This window comes from Papilio polytes, unplaced genomic scaffold, assembly GCF_000836215.1.
Source record: "Papilio polytes unplaced genomic scaffold, Ppol_1.0 DF821289.1, whole genome shotgun sequence".
NCBI classification, from domain to species: Eukaryota; Metazoa; Arthropoda; class Insecta; order Lepidoptera; family Papilionidae; genus Papilio; species Papilio polytes.
In genome coordinates, this window is record NW_013527915.1 from 683503 (window position 1) to 707270 (window position 23768).

The following is a 23768-nucleotide window of genomic DNA, read 5'->3' on the forward strand; positions in this document are numbered from 1 at the left end:
GTTAAAGGCAATATTAGTAAATTAACAAAAATCTACGATTTTAAAACCAAAAATCAATTAACAACGTATAAATCGTTTAAATAAAGGTACAATAGATTAAATCTGACACATTCGTGAGACATGACTTTACAGACTGTTTAGGGATAAATATAATTGCAAGTGTAAAAAAATAAGTGTTGAATAATTTTGTATTAACAGTGGAATTCTATTTGTAAATTACATCTAATTAATAAGCCATACGAAAAATAGACGAAGAAATGCTAATATAAAAATAGGGTGATCTCATATTTACAAGTGTTTTCTTACTTATTATCCAACTAGTGGTAGTTTTATTATAAAATATAATAAAAAGTAATAAATAAGTATAATATATAAATGAATCTTCAGTCTTATAAAATGCATAATACGAAAAGCAAATATTACATACTTGAATTATTAGAAATAAAAGCAAATAAAAATCACAAGTGTAGAATTTATAGAGATGAAGAAATTTAAAACCAAACAATTTTAACTTTCTGTTCTTCTTCTGTTTTCATTTATGTTATTGACATGAAAAAAAAAATCCGAAATTGTATAAATAAATTCGAAACAAACCAAAGTCACAAACTTAAAATTAGAACCGTAACATTTTATATGAAAAAGTATAAAAATGCAACAATACGTTGAGAAAATCTTGAATTACACAATAATAGTTAATTACGGTATGAAAACACCAAAGATCTAACTGAGCTGTACAATTCTAAGCCGAAAATAACAAGACAAAAGAAATGTCTATATTTTCTATTAAATATCTGCTTGAAAATTATACAATAAGTAACTCACTGGATTAATTGATGTAAAAAGTATTCTTCTAATTTATTTTATAATTCTTCTGTTAACGTGAGATCTGTACGGCAAAACTTAATTTAACTTATTTTTTAACTGGAGTTATAATTTTTCAATCTTCTTTAGTTTTGGATGGAGATGGGCATTCTGTAAATACAAAATTAACATTATTATTTCAAGTGTACAAGACTATTGGTACAGTCGAATTTAAGGAAGGAGAGCAATGTTTACAGGTATGGCGGAACAAAAAATAGTCATAATTGATTTATCCTTAAGCACGGACTAACATCAGGTAACATAGACTAATTGTGACTTACATTCACGATATAAACACCATAGTCTTTTAAAGTCGAGGTATTTCAGCAGTCATACAACATACACTTTATCTGGGCTCTAATATTCATTTGTTTACATTCACATGTTTACGTTTACATTCACACAAATACTATTTTTGACAACCCTAACGTTACATCATTCTTCATAGTAGGTTACAGGAGTGACATTTACTACACTTCTCGTTTTAAGGGTTGCAATTATTGGTGTACTCACTGCAAACAGAACAGGCGATTTCGTCGCTGTTGTCGCCGCAGCCATCGCGCCCCGAGCACGCCACGGCCGTGCTGCGGCAGCGCCCGTTGCCGCATCTCAGCGGACAAAAATCAGCCGCACGCCATCTAAAAAAATAAGATTTTATTAACACAATAACACATTCCCAGCAAATATCATGTGTTGGGGTTATTCTTCTATACATGGGCTAATTTTACAAAAGATGAGGTCATATTCGTATCCGAAAGACGTCTAAGAAAGTGTGTGGCTTCATTGTTTTAGAAAAAGGTGAAGGTACTATCACTCATTAACACTCAATCTATGCCATTTCACTGCGTGATTCACTTATAGAGATCAACAACGAGATCTCAATTCTTAATATTCTAACAGTGTTTTGAGTGAGGTCAGAATGTTGCACCCATGCTTCTACAGGCACGTGTCTCTTAATAGGCCAAGCTTCACGCATATGAACAAAATGTGTGCGATCTAAATACCATAACACCACGGTATTTTACTATGGTGTTTGCTGCCATTGTGTGGTACTATTTGGTAAGCAAACATAACGGAACTCGACCTCATTTTGTATGAAAAGTTATTAGTTAATCCTTTTATAAATTCAGCAATCAGATTATTGTATTGGTCTGAGCAGTAGATGTTAAATTTAGTGGTAAATTGTGAATATGATTATTTACCTTGATTGTTCATTACATAGATGTGGTGGCTCGTCAGACCCGTCTTTGCAGGAGAGGATCGCATTGCAGAACTCGTATTCGGGCAAACACTCGCCCGACCCGCATCGGAAAGTATGACGCGGACATCTGGAAAGAGAATCGATATTAGAATACAATTATAGAAGACTCCTACTAAAATCGTGAACTTATTAAAAGAATTAATTTCTTCGTAAATTTATCTAATGCTCTGCTTGTTGTGAACAAGTTATTGACGCACAACTTTTAAGTAGACTTTAAACTAACATGTTAAGTTAACCATTAGTGCCCAATAGGTAGGAGAGAGACCTTAGTGTCTTTTCAAAAACTGCATATGAAGCCCGATTTTTTTTGTTCTTTTATAAGCTGAGTGCTTCAGTACTTTCTAAAGATAGTCATACCCCTTGCGTTTAGTGGCTCTGCAGTTTTTCTCGTCCTCGCCGCCGGGGCACTGCACGCTGCCATCGCAGCGCGCCGCACGTGAGACGCACTGCCCGCCCGGACCGCCGCAACGGAACGCATGCATTGGGCAACGCTCACCAGAACCATCTGAAGAAAAGAACATTGAATAAAAACTTATAACTTTGCTGGATATTTCAGAAGTAATCATATAGATCAGATATTTTAATTTCTGTTTAAGATTATATAACTGACTAGATTTTGACTGCGACTCCGTAAGCGTGGGACTAAATAAGCCTATATGTTCTTTCAGACTATCCTCTACATCTATCCCAAATTTCAGCTGTTTAAGCTCTCTGTAACACATTTCTTCTTCCTTAAACTTTCGCATTCATAATATTAGTAAGATTGGAAACTATGTACTTATTCTTCGAGTGAAAACCAAACAAGCGTTTTGTAAAAGTAAAGAATGAAAGAGAGAGTATTTGTGTGCGATGAAATGAATCAGTGCATAGATAAACAGTAGTTAGCGACCTTTACCGCTGCCTTCGCACTTCTCGTCGGAGCCGTCGGGGCAGTCTTTGCGGCCGTCACAGACGAAGAACCAGCTGATGCATGCCCCAGTCGAACGACACTGAAATACATCAAGTAACTACATTAGTATTTCAATAAAAAAGTAGTAGCATACTAAGCTAGTAGTACTAAATTTTCGGACATGTTGTAAATACTCGTTAAATTGCTTATTAAACAAATTCACTTATAAATTGTCGTGAAGGAAAGTACATGTTTTATAATAGTATGTACTCTTTTACATACAACGCAAGTATCCTTACCTGGAAGGTTCCCGGCAAACATCCTCTGTTCCGTGCCGAACACGCAGATGTCGAGTTGGTGCGGAATGCGCAATCACATCGCTTGTTCACACATTTAGAGTATACATCTACTTGATGACACTGTGAGTCGCGTATGCAGGGCATGCCGAGAGACGCTGGCCCGAGGTAAAACACGGAGGAAACCTCGGCGCGAATACGGTTCTTATCTGAAAATGTAATAATGAAAATTATTTTCTGTGTGAATTGATATATAATAACAGATGCATTAAAATGAACAAACCTTTGGATGAAGATTTCTTTGGATGTCCACCTTTGAAAGGCTTCACCGAACTTGTTTGTTGTTCCTTTACACCACCGATCTTCTTATTTGCTTTCTTTTCAGTGGTCGGTTGTGTCACAACTCTGTATACAGGCTGGTCGTTTGCATGTAAATTGGCTGTCATTTCTTCGACGCGAATAACCTCAGTGTGATCACCTTCCTTTCTATTCGCGACTGGCATCTGTTTTACAGGTTCTAAAGTTGGTGTCTTTATAACAGCTTGTAGCAAAGAATTGCCTCCTTCTTCTGTAGTTAATACATCATTTTTGCCCGGGATCGTCGGTACCTTACTAGGTTCAACCTCATCGGAATCAACTAAGTCGCTAAGCGGCACGAAAGTTTCAAGAGAACCAGGATTTATAACTGCAGGTAAGTTCAAAGTTTTTATCGGCGTTGGAATATTGTGAATAGTTTCTTTTGATGCTTCGACGACTAAAGGTTGGTTCATGAGACTTTGATCGATGACAACTGCTTCTGTGGAGAATGTTGGTATCTTTTGCGTGATGCATCTGTCTCCGATTTGTTTGAAAAATATGTTGCACGCGCATCGTCCGAAAAGATTTGGGATAACGAATTCACAGTGGCTCTCCTTATCCCATAGGCGGCAATGTTCGTTGCTATAGCATACGTGGCTCGGGGGAGCGGCTGGAATGTAAATGAAAATGCTTTTAGTATTGATTTGTAGTCATTTAGAGACACGACGATATCGCAATAATAATTTGATAGTACCGTGATTATAGCCGGAGAAAACGCCATTAACTATTTCAAGTAGCTATTTTCTCGATAATGCTTGCAACTTTAATAAATTCCTTAATAATACATCAGTCTATCTACTCGATACATGGAAGAGCTCTAACCTGTTTTATGTTAAACGTTTTCATATTTTACTACTGGTGTAAAATCTACGTCACATCTTAAATATTGCATTTGTCACAATATAGTTTTATCAGACGGAAAATAGTGACTACGTTAATTAATACGTAACTATATCGGTAAAATTGGTCAAGTGTAATTAATCGAAGTGCTTTCTTTTCGGATTCCTTACTTCGTCTGATAAAGCAATTTAAAGTAATTGATGCAAAATCCACAAAATGATAATATGATTAGCGTTTATATACAATCTAGCACAATGTAGTAAAACACGCGAGGGTCAACATAAACTGGTTCTTTTCACCGAAATTTCTTAATTTCATTGCACGATATTTACCTTTATACGTACACGGAAGAAAAGTACGCATTAATTCGGTTAACTGTTTAATAAAATTAGCGTTAATTATAAACATTTAACACACAGATAAGTACTTTATCGTTCACATAACTGGATCACATTACAGAAATTCTTACAGTACCCGACATTACTGTGAGTTATTTTCTACCGATCTAGATTTTGATATGTTAGAACGCGTGCACCTTTAACTAAACTATCGCACAAGTGTTTAGTCTCGCTCTGATTCCTATAAGCTTATATGGAGGTGGGCACACTACTATTTTAAATTGAATTGGCTACGAAACAATCGACAATCGAACCTGTGCGATAGTTTAATCAAAGGTGTGCGTCCGTTCTTTTACTGCGATGTCAACGTAGATATATTAGTCTACCTAGTCTACCTAGGATAGAACAGTTAAGTTGTATTAACACAATAACATAATAATAAAAGCGTTATAAATGATAATAAGACAGGTTCACACGAGCGGATGCCGGTTCCATCGCTACAATTACCTTCTACGATTTATTCTTCCCACAAAAGTGAAGCAATACAATGCGGAAATTGTTATCATTAGGCGCTTACGTTTTTGGAAACGTCTGGTTAACTTATAGAATGTATTTGGACAAATTGTTTTTTGATTCGATGTTTAAAAATGATTTAGGAATAAATGTCAAAACAATAAATCGTTAAAATAACACAATGTATTTTTTTATTATTTTTTTTTATTTCAGGTTAAGTACACTAAATATTACATATCAGACTTTCGAATATCATTACCAAAGAGTATTAAGTAAACACGGTCATTACTTAACACTTAAGTTTCGACTTTCTTCTTGCCACTTCAGGAAATTACGCGGCAAGTTAACTTGTTTCGATACGGCACATAATACAAGCTATGGTATAATCAATGTAAGTTTACGATGTAATTAAGAAAATAAGAATTATTTCAATGTCTCATGTTTAACAGGATACAGGGAAAATTTGGAAATTACGGTTACTATTATTAGAGTTATAGTTGATTTTGAGATGCAAAAAATATTGTAACTTTGTATTAAAATCATTAGAAAAATAACAAAACTCAGTTCAGTTTAAATAGTGTTAAGAATATTTATAGGCCCAATTTTAGCCCCTCTTCCTTCCCACCTTTTTTCTTATAAGAAAAGGATGGGAAGGGACCGTGGATTCGACGATGGAGGAGACGCATAGGAACGGGGAACTATCTTGTTTATGTGCGTCTCCTCCTTCGTCAATTTAGAGTAGGCAACGCATCAGCTATTGCGAATGTCTATGGGCCGCGGTCGCTACGCCATTTCGGCGGATTCAGGTGGCCGCTTGCTCGTTTGTCACCTTATAAAAAATAGACAAGATTTTAGTATTTCTTAGATGACATAATTAAAGTCCAGTTACACGGACGTATCCGTTAATTGTTATTCCAGACAGAAACATTTATATTTTACTCTAGCTACAACTGCTTATAGAAGCAAGTTAATTGTTATAACACCGCAAGTAAGCACACCTATTGTATCCATACAAATCGTTTCATATTATCATAATAACGAAGTAATTTGTATGTATAGTGTAATGTAATATATGTAGACTTACGAGAAAGGCACGTATGTTTTCTGAATTGTAAATGTCCGTCGGTGCATCGACACACGCCGTCGAGGCAGGCGCTGAACGCCACTTTGAGGGTGCACTGTTCGGACACGATGCATTCTGAACCCAGCAACGTCGCTGAAACAAGGAAAAAACATCAATAACTAAATGACTGTCTCTTAAATTCTTCTTTCCGTTGTCTACATTCCTCCAAATTTATGAAGAGGAATTAGATTAATCTTTTTAAGTAACAAAGTCCGTTTTATTACATCTCAGTAATATTAAATACGAAAGTTTGGATGTATGGATGGATGTTTGTTACTACATATCTCTAAAGCTCAACGAATCTAGATGAAATTAGGCACATATGTAGATTATAGTCTGAAAGAACACATGCATATAGGTACTATTTTTTTTTTTTATTCCACGCGGACAACATCGCGGGCAAAAGTTAATGCTTAATAAACAATCTGAATAACCTTTTCATACCTATTAATGCGATATATAAATGAAATTGAACTGTTCTATGTAATTTCTAAAAATAAAACGGGACTTCTATCAATGGGCGTCGCTGTCCAATACAATCCTTGTCAATGTCAAAAATATAGGCGAACCGTTTAAGATCGTAGAGTTCATGACCCTAGGGCGGACTTGACCCAATTCAGTTTCAAGTTCACCGTTGGCTCAGTTTGGCTCAGTACGACCGGGCGGGGCCATTAATTTGCATCCAATGGACGTAATATTTCCGCCGTCGCTTCACACGAGCCACCCGGAATAAGGTTAACGCGTGCCCACATTCCAGACGATACGATCTTTTTCTTTGATGTGGCGATGTTTAAAATGCACTTTCATAATACTTGCAAGTTGCTTTGATTCATCTTATAGTAAGGTCTAAGAATTATTGCTGTCACTTTATTCTTAGCATTCTTTACATTAATCTATATCTATACTGATATTATAAAGATTTGTATTTTTGATGTATTGTAATAACTCAAAAACTACTGCATCGATTTCAAAAATTCATTCACCGTTAGAAAACTACGTTACTACTTAGTAACATGGGATATTTTGTTTTACAATTTTCAATTTCATGTGGACTAAGTCTCGAGCAACAGCTAGTCTTATATTCTATAAAAGTTATATCTCATTTTTATATCTTACTAATATTATAAATGCGAAAGTTTAGATGGATGGATGGATGAATGTTTGTTAGAGTTTGTAGCCTAAACGGCTGAACGGATCTCGATAAAATTTGGTATAGATGTAGAGGATAGTCTGGAAGAACACATAGGCTACTCACTTTTGTTTTTTTTTAATTCCACGCGGACGGAGTCGCGAGCGAAAGCTATATGTATGTATCATTTTAAGGTAATAATAATGCTGTTTAAAAACGACTTACTTTTCTTACTACTATATTTATAAGTTTATTGTTTTATGTTAAATATTTGATTGTCATTTTATTTTAAAACATATTCTTATTAACGACACCCAGTTCAGGTTTTTTAAAAGAATGCATTCGAAAGTTTGCATAAAATGTTTATTATCATGTCAATTATTACATTATGTAAAAACTCTACTGCCGATTAAAATGCCACCAGTTTCAACTTGATTTCCATTTTTTAACACTTTTATTATGTCCCGTATTATGCTTTTTCCGTCATATGTGTAGCTTCCGAACAATTAATAAAAGTCTGTCAACGTTATTATAAGTGGACGTATATCAAAATATGTTCATATTATACATTGACTAGCTATTAATCAATGAACAAAGTGAAAGTTCCTGATTTACTTAATTAATGGTAATATTTCAACACTTTGGAAATTATTTGCACATACAAATTAGTCGTCGTCGTGGGCACCGAGGGGTTCCGAGCTTATCCGGGTTAGGGTGACTAGGCCACAATCAAACACGCTGGCCCAATCCGGATTGAATTAGAAAATTGTAATTAAATAAAATGATAATTATATATTAAATGTAATATTCGTACGTCTTCCTTTTTTAATAATTAAACAGTCAATAGTATTTGGAATACATTCCATTGATACATCAAAGCACGTTTTGTCCCTTAAATAGTCTGTTCAATTCAACAATAGAATGACACATAAATCCCAAAACACAGATCAAAACGATGATCATTCGCGTTTATTAGATTTGGCGCGCTCTGACAGCCGTGAAAAATGATTCGCGTGACTTTTATATTTCCAATCGCAACGATTTAATCTGCGGCCTATTTCTATAAATGCTTTCGATCGATAAGTTCAAACGCCTTCGATATAGAGGCGATGTTACACTTTACTCGTTAACAATAGAATTTTGTTGAATTAAACGATCATCGATTAAATACGTATCGAGAACTGGCACGATCAAAATACGGATTCGAATAAAAATATTCAATGTCAAGGTCTGGTCGATTATAAGAATTTGGATTACGAGCCATTACATTCGAATCATGGATAGAATTGGCACGCAATCGTCATAAATGTCGTTTGAGCTTGTGTATTCCTGGAACGCGCATTAAGGCACCGTACTGTAAAACTACATACATGACTAAGCGGACTTGGATAGCCTTTTACAGTCTATGGGCCCTCTATCTTCATAACGGTTACCGTCTCGCGAGCCTTAAATCACTTGGTCGAATATTAGCTTTATGTGTACACGCCTATGCAATACGATAGTGTAATACTCGAATGCAATAAGTTGTACACTATTTGCCCACGTCTCTGTTTCTAACTGCATTTGTAAGAACTGGCTGAGGCACGTGACGTCACTATTACTGTTATTGTTTACATTAATTGAAATCATGTTTTAACTCTAAGATTGTGTTATGTGAACAAAACCATCGATTATTTACAAAAGAAAGTCTTATTAATTATTTACAAATATTATTATGCTAATATATTATTTAAATTATAAGTCGCTAGTACTCTGATCAACCGCAGTGTTTATTGATTGGGAACTCGCAGTGAGTCATTGGTAGGAATTGCCTGAGTTCATAATGTTTTATAAGACATGCAGAGGTATACTTTATGTGATGTTACGCTCTAAAAATAAAAAAGTGTTATCAATACGATAATGATAAAAATTAAAAAAGTAAAAATGTCATTGCCTGCATTAATTCAATAATAATTATAATTTACCGTTTAATATTGCCACGCTTTCGTTGGCCTTATTTTTATCAATGCAACCATATCACTGTTCTTCATTATCTCGAAGATTTGTAGCAAAAAATAGGTTCAGAAAGATCTGGATCGTATATAAACAAAACAAGGTGTATATCAATTATGAGTGGGTTCACATAATTTTTGTTTTTGCTCATTAGTGTCAAGAGATCGTGTATTTCGTGGGCCTACATTGCACTATAACACAGTTCAACTTTTTTCCTCTGATCTGGGTTAATGGACGAACTGTACCGTGCTCGGGGTGATGCTGTCATGTTATACTTGCTCACTGTCTCGCGATCTTACGAGAACACGCATACGCTTAATCTACGTTCACACTACAAAACATTACATAAAACATGTTGTGTTCACAGTTTCAATGTACAATGATTAAAAAGTGTTTAGAAAATTGTTATCGCAACATTTTTTTATGATAACATTTCAACAGCGCGAGCGCAAAATTAGTCTATACTTATATTATAAAGAGGAAAGATTTTTATTTTTGCATGTATTGAAATAACTCTATAACTATTGGTTCGCTTTCAAAAATTCTTTGACCCTTAAAAAGCTACGTTATCAGTGAGCAAGATAGGCTATATTTTTTATTGCTTTTTTTTTTAAATTGGCGATATTGCGAGCAACAGCTAGTTATTAATGAAGTCTCATAAAATAACCGTTCATCATACAGTGACAATAGCTAATTAAAGAAACAGTTTGTTTCATTATATGTTATAAAATTTTTTGCGATACGAAGTAGTAACTCTATAAAAAGTAAATCCTATGTGCCTTTGTTCAATTCCTGAGAACAAGTAAACGGATTTAAAGATGTTTGTTTCTTACAATCATAACGTCGGAATTGTGTTGTAATCAGTCAGTACGTACACTACAAGATTGCATCTCAACACCCCAACAACTCAACAAGGATTTATTGGTACCGGTCACGATAAAACTGTGGTTGTCGCTCATTGAATTTCGTAAGGGTATTGCGTTTTTTTCCTTTAGTATAGATCGTTCGACTAATTTTGATGCTTGTTCAAAGAACTTTTACGCCTTTTGATATTAGGAATAATGTCATAAAATGTCCTTGACAGTTTGTAAATTTCGCGAAAATTCGCCAGATTCTAAGCGACAATTTGGGTGGGAAGTTTTTGTATTCCCATTCCCCAAAAATACAAGCAATCTTGTAAAGTTTTTTTTGGACCAACATAAATGTTTCCATTGATATATCAGAGATAATTACAACTTTCTGTAGCTGTCGACGGCCGACTGTTAGATCTGTTGGAACGGTACGTGGTGTCAGTTACTCTGATGGTATAAGATGATTGCTTACGGCTGGCGGCTGGCGACTGGCACACTGACCACTGCCCGACTGACGACTGACGGACACTGACAGCTGACAGCACACGTCTAGACACACATATCCTATTTATCTAGGTCAGGGGTGGCAAACATTTGTACATCAAAGTGCCATTTTTTTAAGAAATGTTTAATGCGGTCTTACATGTGTCATCGAATAATTTTGACTGCGATTATTGGTCCAATTTCATCAACTTTTTTTTTTCTGTTTTTATGATTATCGACGTGCCTAAAATATGATATCGCGTCCCATTTATGGCACGCGTGCCAATGGTTGCCGATGCCAATGCCAATGCCCCTGATCTTGGAGATAGCAATCTGCGTATCCTAATGCTTAATAGATTTTTAGAATTAATAGTGTATGATTAGTTAAGTTAGTTTCAGTAGGCGAAATCTTTGCAACAAAAAAGTTGCATAGATCAAGAAGAAACAGATGGTTAATATTTCAATAAGAAATTCTCACGACCTCAACGTTATAAGTGTATAAGTAAAGCGTAAGGCCATCACCATTTCTTAAGAATATCACCGTATTATTTCACAGAAAACATTTAAAGAATAACGAGAAGAAAGTGTGCGCGTACATTAAATGTCGCACTTGTAGCGATGACACTGGTCTTTCGCAAAAATTGTACTCCAAATTGCAAAAGAACCGTTGCACACCCATACCACTTGCTCAATTCGGTCTTTTGTTCTGAATAGGGTGAAGAAAGTACGCCGAGCGTGGGATTATGGGACGATCGAAATAAAAGCATTTGATAACGCCGATAGCATCGCGTCGCAGACAATCTTAAAGGCGGCGTCGTGCATTTTGGTGCGCTGCAATTTCTACACTTCGTTTACTATTATTCTCACGCTCGAAATCTGAATATTTTATAAATGTTAAGTTTCTTGAAAGAATTTGAAGATGTCTTCATTAAGTTATCCTATTGTGGTATAGTATTATCTGAGCCTATACCAATAATTTACTTTTCATTAAATTAGCGTTTTTTTTTTTCAAAAGTTCACATGGATATGTTTCGAGTTTTTGTAAAAGCATATTAATTTAGATATGAATCTGAGATATATTTTTTTCCAATCTATATCTTACTTCTTACTAATACGAGTATTCTAAATGCGAAAATTTAGATGAATGCATGGATGTGTTAGAGTTTGTAGCCTAAACGGCTGAACGGATTTCGATGAAATTTTGTCTAGATGTAAAGGATAGTCTGAAAGAACACATAGGCTACTTATTTTTTTAATTATACGCGGACGGAGTCGCGAGCGTAAGCTAGTATATAATATGGGGTTAGTAATAAACATGATAACCGTTTAACAAGTAAAAGAACTATAAAATTATGCTTTATCTACCGCTGCTTTCTTGATTAAGAACAACCGTTAGATACTCAAAGAAGTATTATTATATTTCCGCGAAACGGATTCTATGCAAATAAAATAATCTGAAGAGAAATGAATAAGCAGATATCTTACAGCGCACACAATGGCCCGCATTGATTGCTCAATTACAAATATTTGAAATCAGAAACCAGCAAAAGCAAAATGGAAAATCATTGATTAGGGGTATTCAATGCTAGTCTATAAAACCAACATGATTTTGCATTTAGATAGCAGACTAACGATCTTATATTTTTTATGCACTAATTCGATGTTTATTTTTTGTAAACGCATTCATTCAAGCAATAAAAACCTTTTTTCGTTTATCAAAATATGCAAATACCAAATACAAAAAAATACCGTAGAAGTATTTTATTTTATGTAACAATCTGAATAACTTTCTTTCTTGTAAATTTTAATGTGCACTTCAATCCCACAAAACAAAGAATTTTGAATACATTCCGATAATTTTTTCCAAATGATTGGAAAGCGAAATTCTCTGAGCGTAGCTACCATTTTTTTACATTTTGATGACAATAGTTACGTCGAGTATTATTTAAGTGAAAGTAATTTGTAAGGCTGACCGCAGACTAGCGAAGGTTGGAAGACTCTTTTGTCGGCGATAGTGCGCCAATAAAATACATCGTAAAAATACTTCCATTTACGCCTCTAGCTAGCAACACTACCGCAGCAGAATTATTAGGGGTTATTGACACAGCATTGTGTGTATGTAACATGCATGTGGGTTTGTAATTTAGCTAGCAAAGATGTTTGGTCAGTTTCCTATGTATGGTATTTGGTGCATTCTTGGTGTATTTCAGAATTCTATAGCTAATCGAAATAATTCTTAATAGATATTATTATGTCACCAAATAATTCACAACTACACTTTAGTAGGACAATAAAAAAAACGCAGTTTTGCGCGCAATTTGTACTAAGAAATTGTATTCTACGGAAGTCTAGTCTAGTACCGCGATGCGTGGGCTGAAGATCGCGTGAAGACGAAACATTTTTGTTAACATAATAATTACATATTACATTAACAACTCAATTCCTATAGCTAATTAAGAAATAAAGCCATCACAATACAAATTACTAGCTTTCGCCCGCAACTCCGTTCGTGTGGGATTGAAAAAACCAAACTGAATAGCCTATGCGTTCTTTCAGAGTATCCTCTACATCTGTGCCAAATTTCAGCGAAATCCGTTCAGCCGTTTAGGCTACAAACTCTAACAAATATTCATCCATCCACCTAAACTTTCACATTTATAATGTTAGTTAGAAGTAAGATTAATAAGAAGTAAAATGACAATAGTATTTCAATTGTTTCTCTAGATTTGGACTTGTATAAGGACAACAGTGTGTCAGTATCTACCTTTATTTTTACATAATTAAATTTTAATATAAAAAAATCCGTGTAAGCAAAATATAACTAGGGTACTTACATTCAAGACACGTGTAGTTGTCAACTTGGGCGTAATAAGGTTGACAAGAGCAAACTCCTTTGTCGCAGTGTGAATTTGAAACATTGCACTCGGCGCTCTTCCGACAATGGGTGCCGAGAGGACCACCGCCTTCCGCTATTGTGATCTGAAAAAAAAAACAATACACGTGAAAACTTGGGAACCAACTTGGGAGTTTTCTTTCGAATTTTTTTGCGAGGGCATTAACCTTCTTTGCGTTTATTCCTCATGAATTATTTTAGTGTCTTAAAGCAAAGATTTTTTATATTTTAATCTTGTTCTTTGAATTTCGTATTTCAGTTCATATACAACGTATTTCAGCTACTAAAAAGTCCATTACGGCATGTTAGTATTCCCATACATTTCCATTAACCATTTCAAGACCCAAGTAGCATACTCGGTAGTCATCAATTTACGGAAGAACGTTCGGTAGAATTTGCCACTTGTACTTTGTCCCTCAGGTACCGGTTCCACTCGCACAAGCTCCTTGAAACATGAGCTTCCTTATTTATGTAGCTAAGTAAATCACCTTGGTTGTAAGTTTACAACAAATATGACATTCAGTGCTAAAGCAATCCGGCGTCGTTTTATGTATTTTGAAAATTAACTTCAGAGCTTATTCATTTATAAACTTTTGTGATTTATCTTTGTAAAATTATTTAGTTTTATTAATATAAAATATAAAAATAATTTGCACAACTTACGTAAAAAATTAAACAGAGTAAATGAATGTAGACTTGTGAAGCATAGATTCAAATAAACTTACAACACTAGGTGGTTATCTCGTGTTTTTCGTGGTTTGTTTCTATTTTTACATTTCGCAGTGGTTATTTATAAACGTTTTAAAAACAAGACGATCTTTGAGTTAAGTGTTTTACGCGACGTCCTTGACGCAGACAAGTTTTACGATGAAACGAATGTTTTTAACGTAGACTGGTATAACTGATTCACGATATGCAAATTGTAAAAAGATGGACGCTGCCAATAATTAGTGTACAAAGTTGGTTATCATAAATCAAGAATTATAATCAAGTTGTTGATCGACGGTGTTTAAACAATAGCAGTTAGTAACACTTAACTTTCCAGATTCCAATGCAAACAAAATTATATAAATTTTGAATTATCAAAATTCATTTTGTTGTTAATTATTTTTAATTATATTTTTAATCTGTAATGTCACACCTTTGTAAACTATACTGCATTAAATATTTCGAGTAACAAAGATAGAATAGAATTTTGTACCATAATATAAGACATTTTGCCTATCATTATTTCTACGAATACCAAGAGGAAAAAATTGTATTTTTATGTAAATAATACACTCAAAAACTATTGGACCGATTTAAAAAAAATCATTTTTTAGAAAGCAACATTATCACTAACATAAGCTATATTTTTTAACTAGATATTTTTAAATTCCGCGCAGTGGATATCAAGGAACGATCAAAATACTTAATCATTATATTTTAAAAGAAAGATTTGTATTTTTGTATTAATTGAAATACCTCCAAAACTAGTGGACCAATTTCAAAAATTCTTTCACCATTAAAAAGATACGTTATAAATTAGTAACATAGGCTGTTCTCATTATATTTGAATTTCACGCAGACGAAGTCGCGAGCAACAGCTAGTAGCTAGTATTTACATAATTCAAGTTTCATTTAGACTTTATTATTTTTTATGCTAAATGTGGTCACTAGAGGGCGCTAGTTCTAGTACCGGTCTAGTTTGCACTGAAGTGTTAGATCATAGTTGTAAATTGCTATGACAATTTTAGTTAAAGCGGCGTGTCTTCGAGTCTATAAGGATGTCCGCTGGGCCCACGCAAGCGCTGTTACGACGTGCTAATAATTATTTCTTGTCGAGACAGTATTTTAGATGGATTACACTACAAACGGGTCCCTATTAAATATACATTGCAGAAACAAATACGAATTCGTAAGAAACAAGGTTGATAGAAAAAGCATTCGATCGTTCTATTTTTCTAGTAAATTTTTCTACTTAAGAAAGTACCTACTATGTATTTATACATAATAATGAACCATATTTTTTTTCAAATACTTTTGCATTTATAACCTAAAATCCACTGACATGTTTAGTTCAGCTGAACTCATCATCATCTTTCTCCTTATCCTACTCCCGTAGGGTCGGCGCAAAAGGTTTTGTCCGCCATATAACTCTATCATACGTCATCTCAGTCATCACTTCCTTTTTGATCATGTCACCTTTCACGCAATCCATCCATCTCTTTCTAGTTCTACCTCTACCAGTGTACCCTTCCACATAACTAAAGTTCTTCTTGTAACATGCGATTCATCTCTCCTCATAACATGCCCTTACCATGCTAACCTTTTACTCCTTACCTTCTCTACCATGGGGCTACTCTCAACTACATTTTACATTTTCAGCTATCCAAACTTTTAAAAAAGCAAACATAAAACTACCTTTATTATAAATCCGTATAGTTATATAGGATCGTTTGTTATAAATTTGGTATTCTTTTTACGTCCCGAATAAAGAGAATAAACTATTTTATTTGTTCCCCATCTGATGGCATAAAAGTTTTATGAATCGTTTCAGTAACGTCGCACGTAGACGTATAAGTTATTCAAGCTCTGGAAACATGAAATTACCCAGAAAGGAACAAGGGACCGCCTTGTACATCTTTACATAATTTACGAAGCACTACCTTTCGTAGTATTCACAAAGGTTCAGAGTTCTTTAAATTTGAATAATGTGCTATTATAATATCTGTAGTTTCTTTTTTGTCTATATACAAGGATTTAGTTATTACAAAACTATAAAAATCGTACAATCTATACTTACTTCTATATCTATCTATACTAATGTAATAAAGCGTAAAGACACATTACTTTGTGGCGTAGGATATCAGCAATAACAGCATATTTATGAATAATTATTTCTTTATTAAAAAGCTCTACACTTACGACACGCTTTAGCTTATATATTTTCACGTTATTAAACGTAGGGGATAAAGAAATTGGAAAAAACCTTCATGTGGGAAAGGGACCATAAACTACAAGCTGCCAACATTAAGGAAGTAAGATTATTATGGTAACAGTAATGTAGACATTTGCAATTGAGAATTTGACAAATGTACACAATAAAGTTTTTATAATTTCATACGGATGAAGACGAACAGCTAGTGTATCAGCTCGTTTTTTAAATTGATTTAACCGACTTATGGTCGAATTATTTCGACATTCGATCATAAGAAAACAAAATCGAGATATCTTTTCTTCGTTGAATTCGAAAAAATATGTTGCATTTTAGAATTCCTTTACTAAGCCAAAGTATCTTACCTGTCATCTTTGTAATAATTTCTCTTAAGTATAAATATTGAATGTTATGTTAGATTGAAAATAGACAATGGTGTTATGTAGCTATACTTAGTTGATTAACTAACATTGCATTGTATGTAGAAGCTAAAGAATACTTTATTGTAATAGAATACATTATATTTGCAATATTCAAACGTAATGTCAGACATTTATTTTCAAGCTTTGTTAACTTGATAACCCAATTTCTTACCACACGATTTCCGCCTAACCGCGATCTTGTTTAAAACCAATTGTCGGAATTCAAACGAGTAAATGATAAAAAATCCGTTATGTGGACTGCGGTTTATTTTATGTTATCTTATTATACTGTAAGGAATAATTTACAAGTATTACAATACCGAAAATATGGATGGATTGTGTGAGAGAGGATATGCTTAAGAGAGGAGTGGATTCAGATATGACGATTAGAGATGTATGGAAGAGCAGCACATACTGTGCCGACCCTCCGTAAGGGATAAGGGCAAGTTTAAGATGATTACAATACCGAAAATAACACCAAAGTGGCATCCCTATCGAGCAATGTACATAGTTATCAGAACGAAGTTCTTAGGTAACAAAACAAACAGACGAATTGTGAATCTTTTCTTTTATTTCATTCGGTTAATTAATGTCTATTGTATACTTAAGAATGGAATTGAATGTAAATTCCTAGAAAGTATCGCTATTTGTCTGTCAGATGCCGTCATAATTCGAATTGTTCGTATTCCATCATTGCATAGCTTTCCGCGTTGCAAAAACATACGGTAATTGCCCCGTTTAGTTATTAATGTGTTTGAAGACAACTAAAAAGAATGTCATGATAACAATCAACCAGAAGAATTCTTTAATGCGGTAATCATTTCTTGTTTAATTGTTCATTGTATGCGCGCATATTTTTGTGCATTCAGCAATCTCAGCGTTTATTACGTTTGATTCGATAGATTTCGTTTTTGTGACTTAGAATATCGTACCATAAATTATATTGATAAATTATTGCTTGTAGTTGTAGTTATTGCCTGAATGGTCCTACCTAAAGATATATTATAAAGTAAATGAACTATTAAAATCAATAAAAGTTTATCATAGATTTTGTCGGCCAGGATATAGCAATCAGAAATGGGGATTTTGTAATAAAATATCCAATAAAAATCCGGCAATTTTTAAAGTAAAAATAATATCGATGAAATACGTTTATCTTGAGTATTAAATATAATCTTAAGACGTTCATTAAATCAATTAGATGAGAGCGCGTTGGTCTAACATATGATGGCGTTGAAAGTAATCGCCCCGAGGCGTGTGATAGCCGCGAAGCAAATGAGATGAGAATTTTCCCATTACCATATCCGCGACACCGTGACATCGGCATGAGGAAGGCTCATGTGACATTTATTGACCACCAGTGATTATTACGAGTGTAATTGTTATGGATAAGAATAGACAAGTAATTATTACTAAAATTACCAACTTAATATTTAGAAGTTGAAAAAAAGTCTACTGTTATGTAATGTGGTAAGATGTAGTTTTTTAATTTTCAATAAGCAATGATCTGTAAAACAGAAAGTTTTATGTAAATAATTTTTCCTAAATCTTTAAAATGTTCAGAGCACAATGTTAATAATATAAATAGTGAATTGTTAATATTTGTTAGTATAACTAATTACCGTTATAAAGTTTATGTTATCTTTATCAAGTCATGTCCTTATTATGTTATTTCTCTAGGAATTTTATAGCGATCAGTAAATAATTCCGACCGCATTCTCGCTGTGGGATCAGGATATAGTTTCATGTTATGACAGGTATAAAAAGTTATGGAAAATTTTATAGATTAACATTTATTGCAGAGCTTTCATTAAAGTATTACGTTTAGCGTTGTATTGCGTTTCTTCTATACAAGACTATACTTATATTATAAACAGGAATGATTTGTATTTCTGTTTGTATTCGATTCACGTAAAAACTGCTTTGAAGATTTTAATAATTCTTTCACTGTTAAAAAGTTAATTCATCTGTGAGTAGCATAGGCTATATTTTTTAATTTCGCGCGGACGAAGTTGCGATCAACAGATAGTATATTTTAAGACGCAACATATTAAGGTTTTTAGATCGAACTATGAACAACTAACATGTAAAACACACTACAACAGTAATTTAGTAATCACACAAAATGTGGCATAAATGTTGCCATGTTGCTTTAATGTTCAAATAATTTGGTTAAACGCATACAAGACTATTGATGCAGGTTCATGCTTTAGGTTATTTTAAAAACGTTTGATCAAACCAAAGAAGGTATAAGTAAACATTTACAATATGGAATGCAGTTTTCTTATTAGTCAAGAACAAATGTTTACAAACATGAAAAGTACGATGAAGATTTAGGTAAACCAAACAAAATGCTCGTTGAGCTTTATTTAACACTTGAGAACAAACATGTTTACAATTACCATTGTATTTCACAATTATTTCTTTCGAACTAGGATTTCGTAGGTCTATCAAATATATTGTTTTGAAACTATTGTTGAGAAAGACAGTAGTTTAATTAGTCAATTAGTGCCAAAACACCTCTATGGGTTATTTTTAATTAAATTTCGCAGCTAAGGTAGTATCAGTACAAAATGTCGACTTGCTATTTATTAATTGTCTAGAGAAATAGATATCGTGTTCGCCAAGAACATTATAATTAAAACTTCGTTTCAATTTACCATTATAAATATCAACCCATTAATTCCAGTTATCGTTAAACTGCTCCCTTCGACGTCTTAAACATTTTATATTTCCTTCAAAGTGATTTCCAAGTTCCCCTCGCGAGGGTGCTCGCCTATTAAGACTTGTTTTCAAATTCAACCTCAATATACATATTTAAATTTCTGTCGAGTAAATGTAGGGACATTATAACGAAGTCAGAAACTTCGAGAGTTTTATAACAAAACGTGTAGTGTTTTATGCAGTGTGTACGTACATTAATGAGTTTATTCCAAGCCATAACCTTACATTATGTTGCATCACGAGAAATGCGTAATAAATTCAATGAGCCGTTCGAATGCAACATATTACTTCGTGTAAACAAACCAAGTATTGTTTGCCAATTAAGAGTTAAGACTCGCTCTCGACGTCGGCACGAAAGTTCCACGCTCTTAAGCCATCGAGGTAAATGAAAATGAATTTTATAGTCATTAGTTTTAGATGCGATTTGTAACCGGGGACTAGTATTCGTGTGTACGTAGGAAGCAAACGCCTAGAGCTTTTATAATGAACGTTGTTTTATAGATGAGTCGGGACGGGGAATCCATCCCGGTATTACATTTCCATTATCATAGAATAAAAACAGAGTGGATTACGTTATAGATGGAACATGATTTGTGTAGTTTTTACAACTATTTTACCACGAGGTGATACAGAGTGGACTTTTCAAAGTCTCAAATTTACATCACAAGGTTACAATTGAAGAATTTCTAATATTTTTATTTGCTTATCAATTTTAACTACTCTGTTTTTCGATGCTCCACAATTTGTTTTGATTGTTATTGTTTAAAAATTAGCAATTAAGTAGCATTCAATTAGTAACAAGTTTAATTATGAATATTGATTGGATTTAATTGTCAATTTTGGTAACTTTTACAAAAGGTTATGTGGTTGTTGCATTTAATCCAATTGTGTGAATGAGTGTTGTTTTGTAAGTAGGTAAAAATTATAATAAAATTAACTATAACTAATTTACTTCATTAACTTGAAAGTTCCACTTAAACGTAAAGCAATCAATAACGCAATCAGCTTAACGTTTTTTAAGTGGAAACATTAAAATGATTTGTTATATTTATCTGGAGTTGACATTTGTTTATCATATTTAATTAAGATATTTGTATTAAATCAGGAGCTCGCTTCGTTTTGAATTCGCGATGCGAATAAGATATTATTAATTAGATATTTATGTAAATGTTACAATCGTTAAAGTGTTTAGATTAAATATTGATACTATGAATGTGTTTAAAAAAATCGGTATTTAGTTCAAATTTTGCATGTGCGAATTTATCAGCTTTCTTATTTTAGATCTTAAAATTTTTTATCGAAGTAAAATCAAGCGGAGATTTACAAGAGCTACCAAACTCACAATTAAATTAAACGAATCCCTGAAAATTTTTTAAAGATGTCAGAGAACCTCAGAATAGTTTTAACGACCAATTGATTTTTAACGAGTACCTTATAAGGCTCGTTAGTATCAGAATGTGTCTAAACGCAACAGTGTTTTATCAAATCAGTTTTTTACTTACATTCCAGAGCTTTATGTCTAGATGTCGAGGTCAGGTCGCGAGAGTTCGTGTCTACGCAAACTCTTGCGCATTAACTATACGTAGAAATGCACTTGTGGCCGTCAGTTGGCACTCGTGCGAGTCTACTTAGTGTCAATGACCTAGCACGCGCCCTTCTCAATGACACCTCTATGATATTATCTAAATAAATCCCACGTATATTCTACAAAAACATTAACTCATCTATAACAGTAATAAGTCGTACTTATCAATCGCCTTACATTGGTTAAGATTTACATTAAAATAAATTTAATTTATGTTAAGTATAAAAACATTATTAGGTACATCACAATTACATATAACTTAACACCATTACTATGATCTCTAAACTATTAAGTATCTAATAAGTTAGTATTCTGTAATAATAATCGTTCAGCAACAAAGAAAACTTTCAAATAAAAAATCTTAAAAAAACAAAACAAACTTCGTCTAACTTGTTTCCCTTTCAAAATGCTGGCTGCAAAAATGCCGCCTTTGTATTTTTAAACGAAGTTACATCGTATTTGTTTAGTCTATGTTTCTCCCTCGCTTTGTATTACGTGTTCCGATTTACTTTGGTATCGAATATTAGTTTATTGCCTTTACAATATTTTCATCCCGACCTCGCATCAACCCTCCCGTCTAGACTAAAGCTACGTTCAAGTTATTTAATCTTAAATAACTTCGATATAAATACTTGTAACATATTAAATTTCACTTTCACATTTCTTCAATGTTCATCACTTAATAGTGGCAAATGAGTTTCTTTGCAATAAACTATCAGACTATCAGTGTAAAACACTTTCGCATAACATTAGCATGTCGTTATCAACTGCTCGCGATAATTTTAGCTGCAAAATAAAGCACTAATTTGACGTCAATTTAAAAGCGAACTTTCATCAAGCGATGTGAAAGTATTAACAGAAATTAAAGCATTTTTATACTGAAATTTTAGCAACGACTATGACGATTATCGCGGTTACTTTATTCTCTTTTAATATTTTAAATGTAACTAATTCGATTCTTCTTGTAATATTGACCACAGAAGTCTTTTATTGTAAAAGATAACGGTAGATTTTTAATTAGGCCTTTTAATTTACTATAGAAGAATCTATTGACAAAGAACTTTTATATGTAACGGAATTATAATTAACATTAATAGAGTTTTGCATCAATTATTTTAGTCGATGTTTATGCGGACCAGCGTTGCTAACTTGTCACTTAAACCTAGCAAGCGATGCATAAATAAGACATGACAGGTTTGAGTTTGAGCGTTGCGATAGAAAAAATATTGATAACCTCATGTGACTTTTACTATTTCGCATAGAGTCAGAATCTATTTTCCATGTCAAAAAACATTAGCTAGCAATTCACATAATGGTTGTCTAATTCTATTCTTGGTATCTCACAAAACTCCATACGCAAGTACTGAGTTCGACATTATAATAAATAGGCATATAAAATCCACTTTCAATTCAGGAGAATATCTCCCGTCAATAGCAGATATTCTGCGTACTCTGTATTGTCGAAACCGCGCCCTTGCGTGGTTATGGCGGAAACTAATCTTCTTTCGCCGATCCGTGTGCCGATATAGAACAGAGTCTATAATTGGGTATTACGGTAATACCACTCTATTACAATCCTCCTGTGCTTTATGTTACGCTCTAGTAAGTATCCTCGATACGAATACTTCGGAGCGGAAAAGTAACTATTGTAAATGATATAGGAAGCGTTGGAGACTTAATTGTGGCTGGATAATGATTGACTTTTCTATTTATCCGATGTTGGGTTTGTAATATTTATTACATCAGCTTTAACCAAAGTAATTCAAATCTCATTGAATAATAGTTGAATTTTAACAGAATGGAGACATTATAAAGTTTAGTTTTGTCTTGACTTCTACTGCATATTTATATATTTGAAATCAAATGCTTAACTGGATATAATTTTTGTATTTCTAACATAGATTCTCGATAAGCACAATGTAAAGTCATGTAACGCGAATTTGTTCGTATAATTAATTTTCGATTCGCGTGGGGTGCTACAAAAGTATTCTAGATGCGCGTGTCCAACCGTTTGAATTATTTGTCGACTTGCATTAGAACGGTGCAATTCGGACAGTGATTTATATTTGGGGGGTGGGTGCCACCCTCGCATCGACGTCACCGGCCACCGCATATCGTAAACATCGATTTTTGAATTCAAAATATATGGACGTTTCGATTTGTGTCAATACGGAGTCGAATGTTTGTTGGTACGCGCAAAATAAACAAGTCGTGGTCGGCATCGACTAGCTAGCGTAATAAGTTTATTTTTACAAGTTGATATATTAAATCTCCGATGGCAGTAAAATGTGATG

At 33.6% G+C, this 23768-nt stretch overlaps 1 protein-coding gene across 1 annotated transcript in view; it reads right to left on the reverse strand.

Annotated features, from left to right (window-relative positions):
- Positions 1 to 615: 615 nt before the first annotated feature.
- The window catches only part of LOC106109481, a 28229-nt gene continuing 5076 nt past the window's right edge, over positions 616 to 23768 (reverse strand). Inside the window, exons 2-10 of the mRNA XM_013290993.1 lie at positions 13768 to 13912; positions 6440 to 6571; positions 3591 to 4274; positions 3311 to 3516; positions 3012 to 3111; positions 2480 to 2627; positions 2064 to 2189; positions 1375 to 1499; positions 616 to 972 (exon numbers count right to left, since the gene is read on the reverse strand). Of these exons, the coding sequence (XP_013146447.1) occupies positions 938 to 972; positions 1375 to 1499; positions 2064 to 2189; positions 2480 to 2627; positions 3012 to 3111; positions 3311 to 3516; positions 3591 to 4274; positions 6440 to 6571; positions 13768 to 13912 (1701 nt within the window). The 3' untranslated portion in view covers positions 616 to 937. The remainder of the gene's footprint in view (positions 973 to 1374; positions 1500 to 2063; positions 2190 to 2479; positions 2628 to 3011; positions 3112 to 3310; positions 3517 to 3590; positions 4275 to 6439; positions 6572 to 13767; positions 13913 to 23768) is intronic.